This window comes from Danio rerio, chromosome 7 (assembly GCF_049306965.1).
Source record: "Danio rerio strain Tuebingen ecotype United States chromosome 7, GRCz12tu, whole genome shotgun sequence".
NCBI lineage: Eukaryota > Metazoa > Chordata > Actinopteri > Cypriniformes > Danionidae > Danio > Danio rerio.
In genome coordinates, this window is record NC_133182.1 from 71,229,662 (window position 1) to 71,253,388 (window position 23,727).

The 23,727-nt window shown below is 36.7% G+C and overlaps 1 protein-coding gene across 1 annotated transcript in view; it reads left to right on the forward strand.

Moving 5' to 3' along the window:
- tead1b (TEA domain family member 1b) overlaps positions 1-23,727 on the forward strand; it is a 164,871-nt gene that overhangs the window by 45,462 nt on the left and 95,682 nt on the right. Inside the window, 1 exon segment of the mRNA NM_001435835.1 lies at positions 12,860-13,112. Within this exon segment, the coding sequence (NP_001422764.1) occupies positions 12,911-13,112 (202 nt within the window). The 5' untranslated portion in view covers positions 12,860-12,910.

The window sequence follows — 23,727 nt, forward strand, 5'->3', positions numbered from 1 at the left end:
TATATATATATATATATATATATATATATATATATATATATATATATATATATATATTCACAAAGTCAAGCATAAATAAATATATAAATTAATAGTGTGGGCAGTTCCCAGTACTGGGTTGCAGCTTAAAGGGCATCCGCTGCGTAAAACATGCTGGATAAGTTGGCAGTTCATTCCGCTGTGGCGACCACGGATTAATAAAGGGACTAAGTCGAAAACAAAATGAATTAATGAATAGTGCGGGCAGATAAATAATTAAATAAAAGACACTTTGTTATATATATATATAGCATACGTATTAATTCATTTATTGTTTAATATAATCAGGAATTTAAGGATTTATATATTTATTTGCATATTTATTTATTAATTTATTGTTTATTTAGGCAGGGATTTAAGGATTTATCTATTTATAAGCATATTTATTTATTAATTTATTGTTTATTTATGCTGGCATTTAAGGATTTATCTATTTATTTGCATATTTATTTATTAATTTATTGTTTATTTATGCTGTCATTTAAGGATTTATCTATTTATTTGCATATTTATTTATTAATTTATTGTTTTTATGCAGGAATTTAAGGATTTATCTATTTATTTGCATATTAATTTATTGTTTATTTATGCAGAAATTTAAGGATTTATCTATTTATTTGCATATTTATGTATTAATTTCTTGTTTATTTATGCAGGACTTTAAGGATTTATTTATTTATTTGCATATTTATTTATGTACTTATCTAATTATTTATTTATTGTTTTTGCAGGTGTTGTCCTTCATAAATGTAATTCAGTTTTTATTGAAAATTATTTTTTAAACAGTAGTATCGATTTATAACATTGATTGCAATATTTATTTAACAAAGCATTATATTAATAATGATTATAACTTAATAAATATTACCTTATCAATATCACTGAGAATATTAATAAAAAAACTGCATTCACAAAAAAAATGTTCTCACAGCACTTGGCTGGAAATCAAGATCACAAAGTGCAGCAAAATAAAGAAACAAATTTTAATTGCAAATTCCAAGCCTCTTTTAATTACGTATATCGAATAATCACGTTCAGTGAAAACTATGCCAAAAATGCTGCTCAAAAATGGTGAAGGCTACATGACTTTTTATTTTATTTTTCTACAGCAGTGTTAACTTTTTAAATAAATGAGCTTCTTTAAAGCTCATTCATTTTTGCTTTCCTGTCTGTTTGAACTGAAAACTGTCACCTTTAATTTAAGCATTGTGCCATCATTGTTTTAAATAACATATAGACCATCACATATTTTTTTTTTGTAATCTAGATCTACCTCACGATGAGTCAAATGCTCTCGTGACTTTCTCGACATCACATCTGCTTCTTGCAAACGTAAATTTAATACGCTCTTTCCTAGAAGTAAGACAACAATCCCAGCAAACAATTACCTACTGTTTGTCTCTATTTAGCCGAGACATGTAAGAACTAACAGTGTACTGTGAAATATTTCTGAGGGTACTTACAGTAAGACCGTGACCTAATATTAGCCTCCTAGAATTGTCTTCCTAAGTGATGTTCATTTCCACAAATTAGCAAGTGCATTTACTTTTCCTTTTTACATGGCTGTAAGTCATGCAAAGGATTTTCTGATGAACGACGGCTTCCTTATCAATTACAGGGGAAAAGGCTAAAAGATACAATCCTGCTTTAATCATACTCCCATTTATTGTGCATGTTGAAGTAATCCAATAATGCAGCGCTCTCGAACTAGGCGGAAATTATCATTATCTTTTAGGCGGCATTGATCTGGCTCTCCCGAGAGAGATGTTGCATGAAATAGTGGCAGAGGTGAATCAGTTACGTTGACGTATCGAAGGATAGATGATCATCAAGGGACTTGAGCCATGTATCGTGATTAGCCCTGTTTTTAGGCTATTGATTTCTCGGCTTTAACACTTGTTTCTGTCAATGGATGCTGCACAATACTCACCGGCCACTTTATTAGGTACACCTTTGTAGTACCGGGTTGGACCCCCTTTTGCCTTAAGAACTGCCTTAATGCTTTGTGACATAGATTCAACTAAGTACTGGAAATTTTCCTCAGAGATTTTGGTCCATATTGACATGATAGCATCACGCAGTTGCTGCACATCCATGATGTGAATCTCCCGTTCCACCACATGCCAAAGGTGCTCTATTGAATTGAGATCTGGTGACTGTAGAGGCCATTTGAACACAGTGAACTCATTGTCATATTCAAGAAACCAGTCTGAGATGATTTACGCTTTATGTTATTTTGCTGGAAGTAGCCATCAGAAGATGGGTACACTATGGTCATAAAGGGATGGATATGGTCAGCAACAATACTCAGTGAGGCTGTGGTGTTGACACAAGGCTCAATTGGTACTAATTACACCATTACACCACCACCAGCAGCCTGAACCATTGATACAAGGCAGGATGTTGTTAATGCTAAATTCTGACCCTACCATATGAGTGTCACAGCATAAATCGAGACTCATCAGACCAGGCAACGTTTTCCAATCTTCTATTGTCCATTTTTGGTGAGCCTGTATGAATTGTAGCCTTAGTTTCCTGTTCTTAGCTGACAGGAGTGGCACCCGATGTGGTCTTCTGCTGCTGTAGCTCATCCGCCTCAAGGTTTGACATGTTGTGCACTCAGAGATGCTCTTCTGCAGACCTCGGTTGTAACCGAGTAGGTTATTTTAGTCACTGTTGCCTTTGTATCAGCTGGGACCAGTCTGGCCATTCTCCTCTGCCATCAACAAGGCATTTACGCCCACAGAACTGCCGATAACTGGATATTTTTTTCTTTTTCAGATCATTCTCTGTAAAACCTAGAGCTGGTTGTGTTTTAAAATCCCAGTAGATCAGCAGTTTCTGAAATACTTAGAGCAGCCCGTCTGGCACTAACAACCATGCCACATTCAAAGTCTGCAGTGTGGAGATGATATCCTTCAGGAGCCAAAGTTGGAAACATACACCATTTGTGGAGTTATTGCAAAGTTTATCCATATAAGTTTATCATCTGCATCCGTTTCTAAGGCCTATGACTGTTCAAGCCACTTTAAAGTAATTATGTTTTTAATGTTAATTAAGATGAATTGTATTCTATAGTGTTATTTTATATTTGATTATTCAATTCCCAGAGATGGGTTGCAGCTTGAAGGGCATAATATATATGATAATAAGATCATACATTACTACTGCTAATGAACAGTTAACATTTTAATAACAGGCAGGTAGTAAGCCAGTAGTTAATAGCATGAATTGTGACCTAAACTAAAGTGTTACCAACATTGTGTTGTATTGGAAAATGTAAAATTGACCCGGTCTTTAACATTTAACCTAAACGTACTGTAAAAGCCTAGTTCAGTGAGTTGATTGTTTCTCTCTCTCCACTATAAAGTGCCCTGCCTATCTAGAACCAGCTACTACACTTTCCATTACCATCAAAGGCAGAATAACCTCCAATTAATGTAAGTGGAAATGTAAATTTGGAGTAGATGCATTTGGTCTGATGATAAAACTCGGAGCAGTGAGTGGTTAGAAATTGCCATGGCCTACTGTTATTCTTCTGAGCAATCGTCTTGTGCAGGTCGGGATTGGCATTCATCTTGTGCAAATGAAGCTTTAATTGCTATCACATTTTAACCACGAGGCTTAAATGATCTCTCAAAAATATAGTCATTTTGATCATTGTTGTATATATTCAGATTCTAATATACGGTTGCAACCAGAAGTTTACATACACTGTATAAAATAGCACATAACCATATAAAAAAGTCAGATGTTAATGTGACTAAACTTTTTCTCTTTTAGGTAAGTTAAGATTATCATATTTGTTTCTGTTACGCTCAATAGCAAAATAATGAGAGAGATTTTTTTTGAGAAATTGCTATAACTTTTCTTGAAAGTCAAATTTACATACAAAAAGATTATTATGCCTCTGAAAAAGCTCAGATAATGGTGTCTAGGGTTGTAACGCTATGAATTTTTCACGGTATGATAATCGTCTAAAACAATACCACGGTTTGACGGTTTCGCGGTATACGGTATGTTACAAATGTTACAAAATAATAGAACAGTGAAGCAAATTTGACTTTTTCCAAATAATATATTTTTAGTTACTATAAACAACACCACTTAAAATGAACAAATAAAAATAAGAAAATAATAAATAATGTGTCAAAGTCCAAATAAACATGGTGCAAATCCTCAGTAAAAAATAGATATAAATATTTACTATACTATAAATAGTTAAATAACGAAACTAGATTCAATATGGAACATCCTTAGGTTTTATGTGCCAGCATGGATATGGTTGTCTATCGATATGGATTTGGATATGGTTGTCTGCAATGCAGACAAACAGCTGCACCTTCATTTGCGTCTTTTGAAAACAGCAAGAGCAGCAGTTCGTCTTTGCTGTGTCACTATTTTGTCATGTTTCTGTGCTGCTGTGCATGCAAAAGTACTTAGTATGAGAATTATTTCATGCAAAACTTTTTTTTTTGCGTTTTATTTAGCCGCGCATAAATGTATGCCTTTCTCTCATTCCGTGTTGTTCAAAAAGCTCAGTGTTGGTTCACAAACAAAAGCGAAACCTATGCTTATTGGTTGTGATATAGCGAGTTTGAACCAATCTGGGCATGGAGGAGGGACAATGCATCAATGTATCATGTCTGATTTGTCCGGAGACACAGTGACAAGCGTTTCTTTGTCAAATCAGCGTTGTCAAATTTTGATGACGTAACCGCACTGATTCCGGAGCCTCTGAAAGTCCGCGAATGTTATGTGATACAGCACTGGAAAGCTGAGATTCTCTTCTTTATGCCAATCTTTGAATTGTATTAATCGGATCAGCGGATCAAAAGTTATTAAACATTTAAGAGCAATACTTATTTTTAGCCGCGGGCGGCTGTCTCGGTCTTTAAGGGTTAAAACCGTTGATATGCAATTGTTCATGGTATGATAATCGTGCACGTTCAAATCGTGGTAAACCGTCATACCGGTATATTGTTACAACCCTAATGGTGTCAAGGTTTTGTAAGTTTCTGATTGGCTAATTGATTGGGATTTTAAGAATACTGTAGAATAGTATTTAAGGAAATCCTCAAACACACTGCTTCCTTGTGTGACAACATGGGAAAACCAACAAACCAGAATCACCAAAAACCCAGATTACAATTTGCTAAATTAAACTGGGAAAAATAATCATTTTTGGAGAGATGTCCTGTGGTCTGATGGAACTAAGATTAAACTGTTTGGCCATAATGACCAGTGTTACATTTAGAGGAGAAAGGGGAAAGCTTACAAGCCTAGGAACATCATGCCAACTGTGAAGTATGGGGCGGCAGCATCATGTTGTGTGGCTGTTTTGCTGCAGGAGGGACTGGTCCACTTCACAGCATAGATGGCATCATAAAGAAAGAACATTATGTAGAAATACTAAAGCAACATCTCAAGACATTAGCCAGGAAATTAAAACTTGGCCACAAATGGATCTTCCAAACAGACCATGACCCTAAGCATACTGCCAAATTAGTTAAAATGTGCTTTAAGGACAACAGAGAGAATGTTTTGGAGTGGCCATCACAAAGCCCTGAGCTCAATCCTATAGAAAATTTGTGTGCAGAGTTGAAAAAGCTTGTGCGAGCAAGACAGCCAGGTAATCCTAACGGACCTAAAATAGTAAACGCTTTAACAAACTTATCCCTCAGGTCTTTCCAAACCTTTTAACAAAACCTTTCCTCCTTTCCCTCTGCTGTTGCAATTGCTAGGCAAGAATTATTGGTCATCTAGTTATCTCTATGATCACACTTGGATGAATCATAAAGTTGTTTGTATAGTCATATTTAACTCAAACACAGCGCTACGCGAACTGTTCTCTTGAGGCTCAAAAAAAAAACAAAAAAAACATGCGCTTCGCCAGCCGAAATCATGTTGCGCGCACCCAAATCGAACCTCCTCAAACACCGTAATGACGTCACATTCGCCACACACACTCAAGCGAACTATAGCGGACGCGTTGAGTATAAACCAGGCTTAAAAGTCACACACATTCACCAAACATCTGTTGTTAACGTAGAGAAACAGTGAAATGGAAAAATATTTTCTTGTTGAATGGCCACTGATAAGTCAATAATAAAAAAGATCTAACTCTATGCTGGTGTACCTAACAAATACTTTAAAGTTCATGCGAACTGGAAGTAGCTAACACTTTTATTTCAGTTTATTGATGAAACAATGAGTAGGGTTGAAGAATTGGGTGATGTCGAACAATTTGGCATCGAACAATGTCCAATGTGAAACATCACGATGGACGATGGCATTGTCATCATTGGCAGCGTTGAAGTAATTATGAATAATTAATTAATTCATAACGAATTCATTATTTGTAGCCTAACGTTACCGTTTTAACTACCTGACCCGCATGGTCTTTGTTTTACCCATAACCAAATCATAAATGAATAAAGTAAGTTACACACATAATTACCACCTGTCAATCACTTTTTCCGCAGGACTTGTGGATAGGCGTGAATAGGAAGAGTGATCTGTGTCGTTATAATGCCGTCGACAAACTTGGTTGGTAAAAAAAGGTGCACAACCAACAGGAACCAACCAACAGCATCTAAAGTTTACACTAAAATAACTAAGTACAAGCATGAAAGCGAAAGATTGATCCAGTCTGCTGACCCGCTGACTGCCTGGACCCGTTGTCTCGAACGCATGACAGTGTGTGTGCGTCTGTGTCTGAGCCTGTGTGTGTGTGGTCACGTGATGTGCGTTTTCACTAGTAGTGTGGAAGGAGGGCTGCTCAGAAATGCTAGGTGAAATGCCAGATTGTTTTCGTTCTAAAATGACATTTGAAAACTAAGAAGTATTAGTGTAAACAGGGCCTGAGTGTGTATTTTTCACGAGCAGATTTGCAACTGGGGCGGGGCGATGGATTGCGATGCCCGCTCAGCATTGTGGTGTCTGTCGGCCATCGGCAATGAACGATGGCATCGTCTATCAGCCCAACCCTAATAGGGAGCGTAACAAAATTAATGGTAAGAAGGAATATTAATATGCAGTCACTATGGTAACGTCGACAGAAAAACTGCCACTCCAAAGGTAAAACCAAACGGTCAGACGTTCATTGAAGATTGCCAAAACATGAATTTTTTGTTTTCAGTAGATTAACTTGCACAGATTAATTATTCACCTTAAGAATAACAATGTGAGCTGCAAAATAAACAAAGTAAATTTTGATTTTGCATGGAATTGATAGGCTTTTTTTATAAGAATGTTGTTTAATGCTGCAAAAGACGCAAACCAAAAATGCAGCAGTCATACACTTCACTCAAGTGCATGTCTACATTGAATACCGAGCTGTATGTACGGTATTCCATGTATGCATTACGGTGACGGGCTGACAGCTGCTGTTATTTTCAGTTTTGATTAAAGTTACTGTCAATAATAGCCTACTCCTGGTGTTATTCTTTTAGTCATTTCGAGAGACACGAGTGTCTGGAAATTGAATACTCTGTGAAATATTTAGCATTTTTCTTATTATTTCTGATTGTACAGGATGTGTTCGAGACACGTTTGTGCAGTGTTTTCCTTCATATTTCATGCATTTTGATTCTGGAATGGAATTTGTTTTACATTTACGCTGCTGATCATTTTGTGTGGTATAATTTGATTTATTTTTTACCGGCCATATCCTAGTAATATAGTGTTTCCTAGTGCTGGGTTGCGGCTGGAAGGGCATCCGCTGCGTAAAACATATGCTGTAATAGTTGAGAGTTCATTCTGCTGTGGTGACCCCTGATGAATGAGAGACTAAGCTGAAGGAAAATTAATGAATGAATGAATGGAAACCTGTAGCCATGACTTCCATAGTATTTTTCCATCCAACTATGGATGTCAATGGCTGCTGGCTATCATCATGTTTTAAAATATCTTGATTTGTGTTCAATAGAAAAAAAACATGAACTCATAAAGGTTAAGGTTTGAAGAAACGAGAAGAAATTGTCATATTTTGTTTACTGTCATTTGAAAGTTTACCTTATTCTGTAAATCAGAAGTAAGCTATGCCATTCAATTGCAAAGAAATGACTAGAAATAACCAATGGCAGAAAATGGTCAAACTACTCCATATATATATATATATAATATCATTACAAAATACCAGTTTACTACATCAAGCAGAATCATGAGCTGTTTTTTACACCTAAAAATCAATTCTCGAAAACAAAGTCTCGAGCCAATAAAGGTCCAAAGACTGTTCCCGCTCTTACATCAAAAAAAAAAGGTCAATAGCAGATCTTTGCCTTCTTGCCACTTTCTTACAAATTTTTTTGAAGTGAAACATCACAGATTATCTTGTCTTGTCCAAAGGTTAGCTGAAAACATATTTGTTGAAAAGCATGTCAATCACAAAATGACAATCAAAGTCTTATAATTCAATGATGTCCATTTAAGGTAAATCCCAATGCAGATATTATCATTCATAAAAGCATATATTTGAGATCAGCAATAATATTTGACTAATGTTATTATAAACTACACTGTAAAAAATATCTGTTAATTAACTGTAGTGGTGTAATGCATCACAAATCTCATGGTTTGGATCACGTTATAGTTTTTTAGTCCCGTTTTAGGACCATTTTTTGGATCAGCCGAAAGGGGAGGAGACAAATGTAATTTGCTTTGCATTTATTACAAAAACAGTACAGCAAGACACTTTTGGTTTTAACAAACAGAACCTAGAACCTGTCATTTTATAAAAAATAAAATGAAAAAATAGTCAGCTGAATAAAAATAAACTGTAAAATATTCAGTAGGGTGAAAAATTCACTGTTACCTCTACTGTTGCTGATAACGCTAAATGTTGAAATCTAACGTAATTTGTACACCCCATAATTATCTTTAGTTTCATTTTCAATTAATGATTTATTTATTTAATCATAAAACATTGTTTCGTTGCTATATGTGTCAGTTTTGAATAATTATTCAGTGGCATATTTTTGATGGCTGGTTGTTGCCACCTATTGGTTAAATAACCTAATTGCTGCCTACAACTTTCATTTTTAAGCATCGTTAAATGCATATGATGGCATTTTTAACATTACCATAAACATCAGTGGTTTTATCTAACTATAAACTACCATACCAGTACTTCTGTGTTATTTGACAGTTTGTAACCTAAAAACTCAATCTCTTTATTGATTTTTTTTAATGCAGCGATTCGAAGGATTAATAAACATATGCAAATCACCATCATGTATAATTTATGTTGCGTGGGTGTTGAGATCCTGATCTTTTAGTGATTAATTGTGCAGCTTTACACTGAATGCGTTAATGCAGGCTAAACAAGTAATAACAGAAAACACCTTTAATAACTTGAGAAACTAACAACATCCAGAATAACCTACCACAACTTCTTCCGTCATCATTACATTTTACAGGAAAGCCTAAATGCTTTCATACATGTGATTTGAATGATGCATGAAGCGATCTCTCTGCGATCGTTATTTAGTAAAGTATTAATCGTAAAAAGTATTCATTCACGGGTCACATGTGTTCCGAATCGTGGGTTGTGATCCATACGTGTCAACTGTGATCCGTTACACCCCTAATTAACAGTTTACGTATTTAATGTTTTCCGTTTATTTACGTTTTTGAATTGCATCTCTGCTCTGTCAACTTATGAAATGGAAATTCAGCTCTGCAGTTTAACAAAATTATGTTTATTGACATTTTAGTGGTTTGAAATAATAAAATGCATAAGAAAAAATGGATGGAGAATTAAATCTGTAAAAATACAGAAAATGTACTGACAAGATTTTGTACTGTAATATACAACACCAATTTTTTAACTATTAAAAATGTCAATGAAAGTCACGTTTTCCTACTTTTTAAGAAGAAGAAAGCTCTCCATAATGCGATTCAAAAGCATAAATAAATGGGGGAAAAATAAAAACATAAGTAACAAAATACGTAAAACTAATTTAGCTAGTTTACAGATATTTTGTACAGTGTATGCCTTTTTTTTAAGCTCATATCACTCACACAACTTTTTTTTCATCATGCAGCAAATGCTAAACAAAAAATCTACCACTCGGAGACTATTTCAATTTACTTTATAACCACACTCTCTTGTTATTGGTATTTTGAGACATCGGCCTTTGCTTCTGCTCTTAAGTAGGCCATGTGTGGCCGAGGGACCAATGGCAGCCATTTTTCAAGGAGGCTTTCAGTTAGCGTGTGGCAGCCAACACTGCAAGGATAGCCGAAGTAAACATGTTTATCTATACCGAGCTCCCGAGCGTTCCCCTCAAACTGGCCATCTTTAAACAGTTTGTATATCTGACAGTGGGGGGAAAATGCGGTTCCAAGATGAGGTACTGCGCGGAAACAACCACATTATGTTTGTAGCAGCGCTGGAAGTGATTACCAGCGTAGTTCATTATTCAGTTCAGTTGGAGGGGGGGAGAGAGAGCACGAAGGCCCAAACCATTTAGTGGTCAGAAAAGGGGAGGCTTTTTTTTCCCCTCTCTCATCAGTTTGCGAGTCTGTTCTGCAGTGTCAGCATTCAGCATACAAACACGGAATTCAGTAACAGCTCCCTCCACTCTCCCAAAGCGTCCCCCCCCCTTTCTTTTTTTTTTCCAAAAAGCCTGCTCCCTTCCCCCCTCGTGAACTGATATTCTAGAAGAAACATATGCTGCTAGTCCCACATCACAACAGCTTGTGCTGCCTGAATGGAAGCAGGCACGGAGAGAGGAAGCTGTCGGGAGGCTGGGGGGGAAGAGGTGGAGAAAGTCTTCAAGAATGCTCATGAGTTTTTCGGAGGTGCTTGGCGTTGGACATCCTTAATGGTTCACGCGAAGTTGGGTGGAGAATATTACATTTTCAAGAGGAAATTGCATTCTTATGGTTTATGACCCCGATTTATGGGGTGATTTGGAGCCGTGGCCAAAGCTCAGGGCTGGAAACTGGAAAAGTTGCTGTTAGGAAGGATTCAGGCTTTCTAAAATTAGCATTTTATTGAAATTGACTTTTATATACTTTCTTAATGCATGCTTATTACCTGATTATTAGGGATGTAATGATTCACTCAACTGCAATATCATGCAATACAATTCACATTATCGGTTTCACATCATGATTTTGAAATAAATAATAAAAACTTTTGTCATGACAAAAGTAAACTGGAATTGAAAAACAAAGCTCAAAATCAAATATATAAATACATACATATATATAGCAAATGAGTTATCTTTAAATGATCAAACTTGGGATTTGACTGTGCTTTTTCCTTGCATTTTTTACTCTTAATAAATATCAGCATAGCAATATTGTCTGCCAGACATCTTACATTTACAGTAGGTTGGAAATGCTGTTCACGCAGCACTGTCGCTGTCTATACATAGAGAACTCATGATCAAAACTTCAAAAGCAAAATTAACTTGCAGCACCCCTGCTTCAAAATGTGCATCGTGATTTGCGTAACATCTAAATCTCACTTAAACCATTACATATTTTTTATAGATTCTCAACCAGTCAGGAATAGGAATCGAATTAAAATAACATTTTTACATAAAACCGCAAATTTGAAAATGAAAGTAAAAAGTCGTGCAAGAGGCTGTTAGAAATGTGTATAGCGAAATGTGTATCATTTAAACTGACTCAAATTCACAGCAAAGGGTTTAACTTTATCAAATTAAAATAATATTTTTACAAACAAACTGTTTCAAACAACCTTTCAAATCAAAATTTGAAAATGAAAGTAAAAATCAGCGCAAGGGGCTGTGAGAAATGTGCACAGCGAATTGTTTAACATCTAAACTCACTTGAATTCACAGTAAAGTGTTCAACTTCATCGAATTGTGATAACTTTCTTACATACAAGCGCAAGTTTGAAAACGAAAGTAAAACATACTTATGGTGGGAGTCAAGACGGGGAAATTGACAACTGTCAGTCAGAATCAGAATATGAAGAGGTTTCACTAATTCACAGTGTTTTGAAGACTAAATGTTTGCATCTTGACACAGTTTTTTACATTTCCTTAGTGGAAATAGAGTGAATTAAATCTAAATCATGTCTTTTATCTGTTTATTTTAATATCATTAAAATGATCATAAAATAGCATGTTTCTTGACATATTTCTTATATCATAAGAAATATCGTTATCGCAATACTCAACAACAATATCGCATAAATTGTATTTATTTTTCATTCGGATATTTTTCATATACAGTTGAAGTCTAAATTATTAGCCCCCGTGTTTATTTTTGTCCCCAATGTCTGTTTAACGGAGAGAAATCTTTTTCAACACATTTCTAAACATAATAGTTTTAATAACTCATCTCTAATAATTGATTTATTTGATCTTTGCCGTGATGACAGTAAATAATATTTGACTAGATATTTTTTAAGACACTTTTATACTGCTTAAAGTGACTTTTAAAGGCTTAACTAGGTTAATTAGGTTAACTAGGCAGGTTAGGGTAATTAGGCAAGTTATTGTATAAGGATGGTTTGTTCTGTAGACTATTGAAAAAAATTTTTGCTTAAAGGGGCTAATCATTTTGTCCTTAAAATGGTGTTTAAAAAATTAATAACTGCTTTTATTCTAGCCAAAATAAAACAAATACGACTTTCTCCAGCAGAAAAAATATTATCAGACATACTGTGAAAATTTCCTTGCTCTGTTAAACATAATTTGGGAAATATTAAAAAAAGAAAAAAAAATCAAAGGGGGGCGAATAATTCTGACTTCAACTGTACCTGAAATACCACTGATGGTATTTATTAGGTATAGCGAGTAACCACAACTCTGTGTTTGTTTCTTGTCACCTCCAGGATTCACCCTAGTCTGCTCCAGGCTTCGGCTTGGAGGTCTCAACCGCCACCATTGATCCCAGCAGCTGGAGCGGCAGCGAGAGCTCTGCCGAAGACATCGAGAGGATGAGCGACTCGGCAGACAAGCCCATCGACAATGATGCTGAGGGGGTGTGGAGCCCTGACATAGAGCAGAGCTTCCAGGAGGCGCTGGCCATCTACCCGCCCTGTGGACGCCGCAAAATTATCCTCTCAGATGAAGGAAAGATGTATGGTAAGAACACTGTGCTTCTTCCAACATACTGCTGCTTCCTTCCTAAAAATGGTTTACAGTGCTCAGCATAAATGAGTACACACCTCACAGATCTCTCTTTTAAGTTCATGTTTCCTATAGGATGCTCTACAAAAATATGTTTGTGCTTATACAGTTGAAGTCAGAATTATAAGCCCTCATGAATTATTAGCCCCCTGTATATTTCTGTTTAACGGAAAGACCCATTTTTGTTATTTTTTTTTTAACTTCACTTCTAAAAATACTAGCAACTTTAATTTCTGTAATACTTCTGGGTAACGCATTCCAAGCAACAGAGTTATTAAACAAAAATAAGTTTCATATTTCACTATTAACTCTACTAGGTTAAATGTCCCTGCTACTCACATTTGTAGAAGGACATTTATACAGTATATTTGTATACAAGAGTGGCATGATGGCTCAGTGGATAGAATTGTCACCTCACTGTAAGAAGTTTGCTGATTCGAGTCCCGGCTGGGCCAGCTGGCATTTGTGAATTGGGTGCACAGAATTGGCCTTAATGTAGGAGTGTGTGTGGGTGAATGCAAGTGTGTTTTGGTGTTTCCCTGTACTGGGTTGCGGCTGGAAGGGCATCCGCTGCATAAAACATATGCTGTGATAGTTGGCCTCTGATATATCAGGGACTAAGCTGAAAGAGGATGAATGATTTCCTTATTTGTAATGTTGAAATAATATATTCTCATACAGTATTTTGTTTGTTTAATTTGGCAATATTTTAAACAATAAACAAACTAGTCAAATAAGACTGACTGATACATATTTCAAAAACTGTCAAGGATAAAATACACAAAAAAGAATTATTAACCCCCTTTGATTTTTTGTTTTGTTTTTGAATATTTCCCAAATAATGTTTAACAGATCAAGAACATTTTCACAGTATGTCTGATAATATTTTTTCGTCTGGAGAAAGTCTTGTTTGTTTTATTTCGGCTAGAAAAAAAGCTGATTTAAATTTTTTAAAAGCCATTTTAAGGCCAATATTATTAGCTCCTTCAAGCAATATTTTTTTCGATAGTCTACAAAACAAACCATTGTTATAAAATAAAGTGCCTAATTACCCTAACCTGCCTAGTTAAACCAATTAAGCCTTTAAATGTCACTTTAAGCTGTATAGAAGTGTCTTGAAAAATAACTAGTCAAATATTATTTATCATCATGGCAAAGATAAAATAAATCAGCGATTAGAAATGAGTTATTAAAACTATTATGTTTAGAAATGTGTTGAAAAAAAAATGTTCTCTCCATTACCAGAAATTGTGGAAAAAATAAAAAGTTGGGGCTATTAATTTTTTTTTCTCCCAAAGTGATGCCAACCCTGACACGAGCGCACTTTGCAGTGAAAGTGAAACCGAAAGCGCACACATCATTTAAATGATCATATCGCATTTTAGAGTTATGATTACGACAAGCATCTGATTTGTTTTTTCTTTAATAGCGAAACACAGAGTGTTGTGCAGTAAAATAATGGAGCTTAAAGTAGAGCTGCACAATTAATCGTAAAAAGATCGCGACCTTGATTCGACCCCCTAGACGATCTTAATTTAGCATTTCTACGATTCTGCCAATCATATTTTCAAGTTCAGGAGAGAGGAAAAGGCGGCTGCACGAGTCTTTTCATTGCTTCACATACATTGCTCAGCGACATGGATGCCTCCAAATGATGTTGAAAGAGTCACATACTGTATTTCTAAGGTATAATTCATCCCCAAAATGTCATTTCTGTTTTTATATAATGATGTATTCGCGGCCAGGAAATCACACGTGACGTGAGCTGCTGACCGAGAGGGCGGGTGCACGCGCTACTTGATAGATGCGCGCGTCTACTTTAGTGAACAGAACCTGCGCAGGCTGCGAATAACAGGTAATACAGTTGTATATAATAATCAGTTTGTGGCACAGAGTGATCGTTTGGGCGCCGCATGTGAAGTATGAACAAGCACTTAGCAGTCAAAATTAAACCGAAAGTGTGCACGTCATTTAAATGATCATATCGCATTTTAGAGTTATGATTACGACAAGCATTTGAGGTTTTTTCTTTCATAGTGAACACACAGTTGTGCATGAAAATAAATGTTTACAGTGTCAGTATAACTACTCTAGCCTATATAATGTTGAATATAATCTGATAATGACAAATGAATTTACCAGTGAATAAAATGGTCTTATAATGTTGTCAATGACACATTGCAAGCATATATCTCAAATATAATAATTAAACATCAGATTTATTATAAGTAGAATAGAATTATTTATAGAAGCTAGTAGACCCACACATAATATTATTATTGTTGTTTTACCATATGTTTGAGAAAAAATTATATTTCTATATCTACAGAATCGTGATCTTTATTTTGAGCAAAAAAAATCACGATTCTCATTTTAGCCAGAATCGTGCAGCTCTAGCTTAAAGTTGAGTAGCGCCATATAACGTCAAAAAGTGATTTTGCACTCTCCTGCTCGACGCCAGTGAAAATCGCTTGGGTTTAAATCCGGAAAAACGTCTTGTAAAACACTGACGATAAACGCAAAAGAAAAGTGTCCCGGTGTTTACGAGCCTTTACTTTGACATTTCCTTGAGTAAAAATGACGTCGTCTCAAACTTTCTGTCCTACACCAGGCCCAAGGTACCCTTTTGGCAGTGGAAACGCAAGCCTCATAAAGGTGATCTGTACCGTACCGTATCGTACTGTACCACTCAGTGGACACAGGCCATGAGTTACAGTTAATTCCTTAATTGCTGTCCTAACACAAATCGATTGTGTGAAGTGCAGCTTTTTTTTACAGTGTAACTTTCATAATTTCTGAACATTTTTTTATCTCATCCAGCGCTAATATTTTTCAGTATATTAATCGAATTTTTGGCAATAAATATTTGACTTTTCCTTTGAAATTATACATGACTTATTATTGGAAAGTTGTGATGTTGCGCCTGGTTAAGATGACTTGTAAATGTCACATTACGAGGCAACAACACAAGTCTCTTGGACGTTGCCTCAATACTCGGAGTCCTTGGATCGGTCCCTGAGGCGATCGCTGGAGGTGAGAAGTGAAAACTGTGGGCTCGGAGGAATAAGACCGAAAGGCTGGAAAAGATGAGAGTCATTGTCAATCAGGAATCTCCAAAGTCTTGGCAGTCTCCATGTTGAGTAGTGGGAGTGTAAGTAAAGCAGCATGAACTATTAGTCAGGAGCAGATGGTACTGCGGCTGTCACCAGCTGTGCCACCCCCTCCTCCTCCTCCCGCTGCCACCCTCCTCCCCTTCCCCTCCATTCCTGCCTGGGTGATGTCATGGAAAGAGGGAATATTTTCTGTCGGCCGGTGTTGGAGTCCCTCACAGCTTGTCAGTGTCAAGTGAAAGCAGAAGGCCCTCGGGGCATTGGTTTGCAGCTGTCATGTGACCCCTCCGGCCAAATCAAATGTAAAGTTGAGAAGCAGGAGCAAAGCCTCTCAGCTGCCACTACCAAAAAAACGGTTGGACCACATCGTAACACCCCTCAACCTACTGTCATTCGATTTCTCTGTAAAGGATTGGAGCGTGAAAATAGGTTTGATGGGCCCAATTTGAGTGGTCAAGTCCAAGTGTGGGATGTATAGTTGAGTTCAGGATATTTTGAAGAGTGTTGGATTCTTTGTTGATTATATACAGTTATATACAGTCAGTCATTCATTCATTCATTTTCTACTTAGTGCCTTTATTAATCAAAGGTCACCACAGCGGAATGGACCGCCAACTATTCCATCATATGTTTTATGCAGCTGATGTCCTTTTAGCCACAACCCACTACTGGGAAATACATACACACACACACACACACACACACACATTCATAAACTATGGCCATTTTTTTTTATGTCAACACAAGGAGCACATGCAAACTCCACACAGAAATGCCAACTGACCCAACCGGGACTTAAACCAGCGACCTTCTTGCTGCGAGGCGACAGTGCTAACCACTGAGCCACCGCGCCACCACCCAATACATACGTTGTTCCTAATTGTTTAGTTGATCAGATCACTTCATTGAAAATTTCATTAATTTTCCTTCAGCAGAGTCCCTTTATTTATCAGGGGTCGCCACCGCGGAACGAACAGCCAACTTATCCAGCATAAGTTTTACACAGCGGGTGCCCTTCCAGCTGCAACCCAGTATTGGGAAACACCCATACACTCTCACATTCACATGCAAACACTACGGGCAGTTTAGTACATCCAGTTTACCTTTAGCGCATGTCTTTTGGCAGTGGATGGACACCGGAGCACCCAGAGGACACCCACAACGACACAGGGAGAACATGCAAACTCCACACAAAAATGCCACCTGGCCCAGCAGGGACTTGAACCAGCAACTGTCTTCTAGCCAATTTACATAAATTGTTCCTATTTATTTTGTCGATCCGATTACTTTCATTGCAACTGTATATTATAAATAGACACCGCTTTTTTAAAAGTACATTATTGTAGAACTGCAGGTAAACTGTGTATATGCTTGACTGCTGTACTGTCCACAGTATACTCAAGACCTTAATTCTTTCTGACTATAATTTAATAATGTGCGCATTTTATTAAGCTACTTTGGGATGGGGATTTCTAGTCTCGTTTCTAGTCCAAATATCTAAACATCCTTAAATCAAGAGGCATTTTCTAGACAATTGAAACATACAGTCTTGTTTTAGGAAGTCATTGGTCAAAAATTAGGTGAGGTCATAAATAATCTGCCAATGGGGTAAGCTTAATTATCTAGTTCTTCCTTTAAAATAAGATTATTTTGAGGCTGCATGGTGGCGCAGTGGGTTGCACGATCGCCTCACAGCAAGAAGGTCACTGGTTCAAGCCTCGACTAGGTCAGTTGGCATTTCTGTGTGGAGTTCTCCCGTGTTCGCGTGGGTTTCCTCTGGGTGCTCCGGTTTCCCCCACAGTCCAAAGACATGCGATGTAGGTGAACTGGGTTAGCTAAATTGACCGTAGTGTAACCGTACGGAGAATATGATCCGTACTGAAACAGGTCCAACCGCAAAAAGTACTGCGCGTTTTGGACTAATTCAGCTGCCGTAGGCCGATGCGCTGTGCATTATGGGACATGGAGGGAAAATATTTGTTGACAGCGCTTTACCAACAGAGAGAGAGAGAGAGGGGAAAACATTACCTAATGGATCGTTGGTAATATTTACACAAGATGACCCTGTCGCAGTTTAACTAAATTAATTCACATTAATTACCTCCTGAAGTGACGAGCGATGCATTAAACACTGTTTTCCAGCCGTGGCCGTGCTTCATTTTCGTAATGTATAGTTTGTCTAAAGCAGGGATACAATCAGCCAGCGCAGTCGTCCCTCCAGAGTAAAAGGTTTTGTTTTCTTGCGGGAGTTCACTGGCATTTTCCCGCATGTGAATTCTGACCAATCAATAAGCAGTTTAGGAAATATGTTCAACAACATCTGGCCAATGAGAGATGTGGATTTTGTCAGATGACTGCATTTTGGTTTGTTTCATCTGGTTCGGACCAAAGCCAGCAGTGTGGTGTGAAAACGACCCAAAGGTGGCAGAAAATGCAACAATGTATCATTTATTACCCTTGGTCCAGACCAAATGAAGCGAACTACAGCTGTGAAAGCACCCTTAGTCTATTCAATTCACCTATAGGGCATGTCTTTGGACTGTGGGGGAAACACAACCGAACACCAGGAGAACATGCAGAAACTCGAACCAGGGACCTTCTTACTGTGAGGTAACAGTTCTAACCACTGAGCCACCTTGCCGCCCTATGTTCCTATTAATTTCATTAAAAAAATTAACCTTGCAGTTGGGTTAATCCCTATTACACCCAAAATTGGGTTGAAATAACCCAAGATGTTTAGTGTTGGCCTAACCTAGTAAAAACAAATACTATGGAAGTCAATGAGCATCCTGCAATTCAACCAGCATTCTTCAAAAAGAACTACTTTTGTGTTCAGAAGGAAACTCAAATAGGTTATGAGTGAGACTTCATGATAAGATTTACAATTTTAAGTGAACTATCCCTTTAAGAACAAGAGTTTTTTTACATCAGCATAATAAATCATGGCTGTATTTTTAATGACTTTTTACCGTGTATCATTTGGGCAAAGGAAATAGCATCCGATCCAATCTAGATCCAGCAGGAAATTATATCACCGGCATCACCTGACAGCGTAACCCCCGTGTGCTAACCCGTCTGAGAGTGCAGGGATTGACTAGAGGTCAGTTTGAGCAGCTGTTTGCGGTGTCCGGTTGCATGTTTACTCAACAGCGATGTCCATCAAAGCCTCAAGAGTAATGTTTCACAGTCCTCCAGACCACAGGCAGAGACGGCAAGAAAAGCAGCACACATTGGCCGGCATTGTTGCACATGTAATGCATATTACAAGCAGATGATCACTTACTGTAGACCAATCAGACTTGTACTACACAAATCCCTGCCATGCAGCTGAGTTTAGACATGATGCTTTAATACATATTGTTTCAGTTACTCAAATGAAGACCTCAAGATTGTTTTGTATTGGTAAACCTCTTGGCAGACAAATAATAGGTTATTTTAACATGGAATCAGTTAACGTATGTTGATTTATCAGATTGCATGCCATGGAATTTAGGGTTTTTGCTCACAAATAATACCTCATATGCATAAACAAAGAAATTAATGTCACAATAATTGAAAACACTTTGCAAGAAGAATATAGAAATATGTTTACCGTAAGTGTTGGGTTGGTTACTTCAAAGTCACATTCAGTTACTGATTACAAATTATATAACAGGATTTGTAGTCGGCGTAATCTACAACCCCAAATCAGAAAAAGTTGGGACAGTATGGAAAACGCAAATAAAAAAGTTGCCTTTAGAGATGCCCAGAGAAGTCGACAGCACTTCTGGACACTGTTAACATAGGGCTTCCTTTTGGCATAGTGCAGTTTTAACTGACATTTGTAAATGTTACTATGTATTGTGGTACTTGACAATGGTTTGCTAAAGTATTTTAGAGCCCATGTGGTGGTATTGCTTACAGATGGATGAGGATTCTTGATGCAGTGCCACCTAAGGGATTGGAGATCATGGTTGTTCAGCTTATGCTTGCGCCTTGTTCTTTATGCACTGAAATTTCTCCAGCCTCCTTCAATCTTTTAATTATGTTACGCACTGTTAAAGGTGAAATATTCAAATGTTCTTCTTTCTTTGAGGAACTTATTTTTTAAAACATTTCCACAATTTTTTCTCGTATTTGTTGGCAAACTGCCGATCCTCGGTCTACATTTGCTCCTAAAGGACTGAACTTTTTTGGATGCTGCTCAAATCACCTGTTGACATCACCTGTGTTGCAGGTCTGAATGACAGGAAAGGATGTATATTTACAAATGAAAAGTTGAGCAGACAAAACATAAAGTATTTGGTGGTTTCCTAAAATGAGAGTTGGAGTATGAGGCGATAAAAAGATAATTAATTTGGTCATAATGTAAAATTACAATAATTCATTTAAAAACTAAATAAAAACATTAATAAAAAATTAAATATTTATATTATAGAGAACCATGGACATACGAATATGTTATCTAACAAACATGAATTTCGATAAACATGACAATGATATTACACAGCAGGTTTCCTGATTTCCATAATTAGTGAATGTCTCTGCATTACGGAAGCATATTTTGAAATGTAATATGCACGACAATACAATAAGTAAAATGAAAATATACATGTTCACAGTACATGTTCATAAAATATAATAAGCAAATTATAATTATATATACAAATTATAATAACCAGTGATTGATTAATCAATTAAAAATAACACTGCATTGTCTTTATTGTATAAATAATTAAATGAAATAAATTTTTGTTAAAACTACAAAGGTTATAGTTTATTTGTTTAAATGTGCTTGAAATGTTACATAGTCACAGGTCTTTAAATGAAGTGTTTCTTATTCGAAATTTAAAGTAATCTCTATGTAATCTCTATGTAAAGACAGGGTGGGACAAATAGAAGCCCCCCCTCACCCCCTTTAAAAAAAACAGCCAATAGCGTTTGTTTTTATCATTGCCCTGCAGGTGAGATTGGTTGAGCTGAAGCGAATGAGAAGGGCCAACTGAGCAGAAAAGCAAATGAGACCAATCACAGAGCTTGTGCTATGCATCGTAGCGACATGTAGTTGAATTTTTAGATGCATGTCAGCGTTAGTGTCTACCACGGTGAGGGGTTTGCGACAGCTTGAAGGCTGCGCTGAACCACACATGTGGGCTTGACGCAGAAGTATAAATCAGCCTTAAAAACTAACATACTTATACTAACAGCTAAAAAAATTGGAAAAACCCCCCCAAAACATTCTATTTTTTTTTTTTTTTTTTTTTTTTACGATGACTCAACAATATAATCCCAACTCAGACATTGTGATATCAATGCTGAGACGATATGTTGTGCAGCCACAGTGTAAACCCAGCATAAAGCTTCTTTTTTAGGGCGTCTATAAGATTTGAGCATTGAAAGTAGCATTGAATGGCTTTCAGAAAGTTTGGCGGGACACTGAAGGCAGCAGATTGCGGCTGCCCTCTTCTTGTATAGTGTCGTCTTTCAGCTCCGCAGCTGTCACTGGGTCCTAGTGCCAAAGCCATCACACCGTGAACTGTGACCCGCTCACTCACTCAACCATTAACCAGGGCCGTTACAACTGTCAAAACAAGAGGCTGCGTCTGTCAGTGGGGTTCCGGGACAAATTAGAGGAACACACTTGATTGGCATTTTTAGCTGAATTGAATGCGGTTAATGGGCCGCTTTTCTATACAGGCTTATTTTGACTTTTGGATTGTTGTGGATGTCTGTTGTGGGCATAGACAAAACAGACATAACAGGCTTTGCTCCTGAGCTGGAATTCTTCGGTTTTCAATTTGCTGTTACTTTTATTTGCATTTATGCACTGCAAAACCCAATAAATTAAGGTAACTCAAATTATTTCAGGAAACAGATTGCCATTTAAGTTCAAAAACTAATCCTAATGAGTACTGTGAACTTAATCTATTTGAGTAAAAGACGCATTCGAGCACAGTAAAACACAATAAATGAAGAGAACTCAAACCATCCGAGTACTGTAAAACACATTAAGTTACGGCAACTCAAACTGTTTGAGGAAACCGATTGCAACAAACCATTTGAGTTAAAAATAAATAATAATATATGAGTACTGTGAACTTACTCCCTTTAAGTGGAAGTAATGAGGTATTTAACTCATTACCTTCAACACTGAGTTCAAAACTTTTCAAATGTATAGAATTAGCTTTCAGTAAATTTTGAGTTAACTACACTTAATTCATTTGATAAAGTTGACTGTTGGATTTTACAGTGCGCCTAACTTCGTTAAAGGGGACCTATTATGAAAAAAAATCACTTTTATAAGGGGTTGTGTGGTGACAATCTGTAAATATAGTATAGTAAATATATACAAAAAAAAAAAAAAAACTATTATAGTACATTTTTATTGTTACGAACTCTAAACTTTGCATGGCTCCACAAAGCAAGCCAGACCTGTAACAATAAATAAAATGAAATGAAATTAAGGACACCTCTAAAATTAATGATCCCCCGTTCAAAAAATAAAAAACAACGAAGATGATTGACCAAATAAATAACATAAAAAGTCAAATTTATTTGACATTTAAATTTAAAGGAGACATAAATATCTTGCAGAGGTAAAGCCAAAATAACAAACAAAAACTCAACAACTAAGTTTTAAACCCTCTTACCTGTACATAAATTAAAACAAATTAAACAACCTATAGGCCCAATCCCGATTCTAGTTCTAATTCTATATCCCTTCCCCTTGGCCCTTGAAACAGAGTGTGAAGGGAAAGAATTCAAAATTTAACCCCTAAAAAATTAGACAGTACTAGATATGTCATCGATCTCTTGCTTCTTATGAGATTGACAATCGCGACTGCTGTAGTAATTCCAGTTGTGTTCTTTTTGGTATTTATCTACAGGAATTCACTGAAGGTGTATATCACGTTATCATAATGGTATAATGTGGCAATAAGCTTGTAACTACTGTGCATTTGTAAAGGGGCCATATACATCTATATAATCACACAAAAACAACATTAACATTATAGCAGACACTGTAAAAAGCTCATTCCCAGCCACTAGACTCTTCTGACAGGGGATGTGAGAGCCATTGAGTGACATTGAATGTTGCGGGAATACTATACAGGAGTTAATATTAGTGACTATAGATTGCGAAATTTAGCGGGTTTTATTTTAGAGCTTTTTTTTAAAGCATGACGGTAAAACATGAACGCAGTTATAAATGTATTAAAACATGTGATCGTTTGTTGTAAAAATTCGTAATGATGACAATAAATACTAATTTGTGGATCTCCTTACTTCCGGGTGCAGCTATGCTGCAGTTGTGGCTGGTGTATTCGGGGAAGTTTTATTACCCCTTGGTTTCGAGTAAGGTCCGGAAAAATCTCAGTTCGAATGGGGTATCTAGCCCTTCCCCTTAGCCCTACGCCTTCAAGCTAAATAGAATTGGGACACCCCTACCCCTTCACGTGAACGAGCCAAACGAGGGGTAA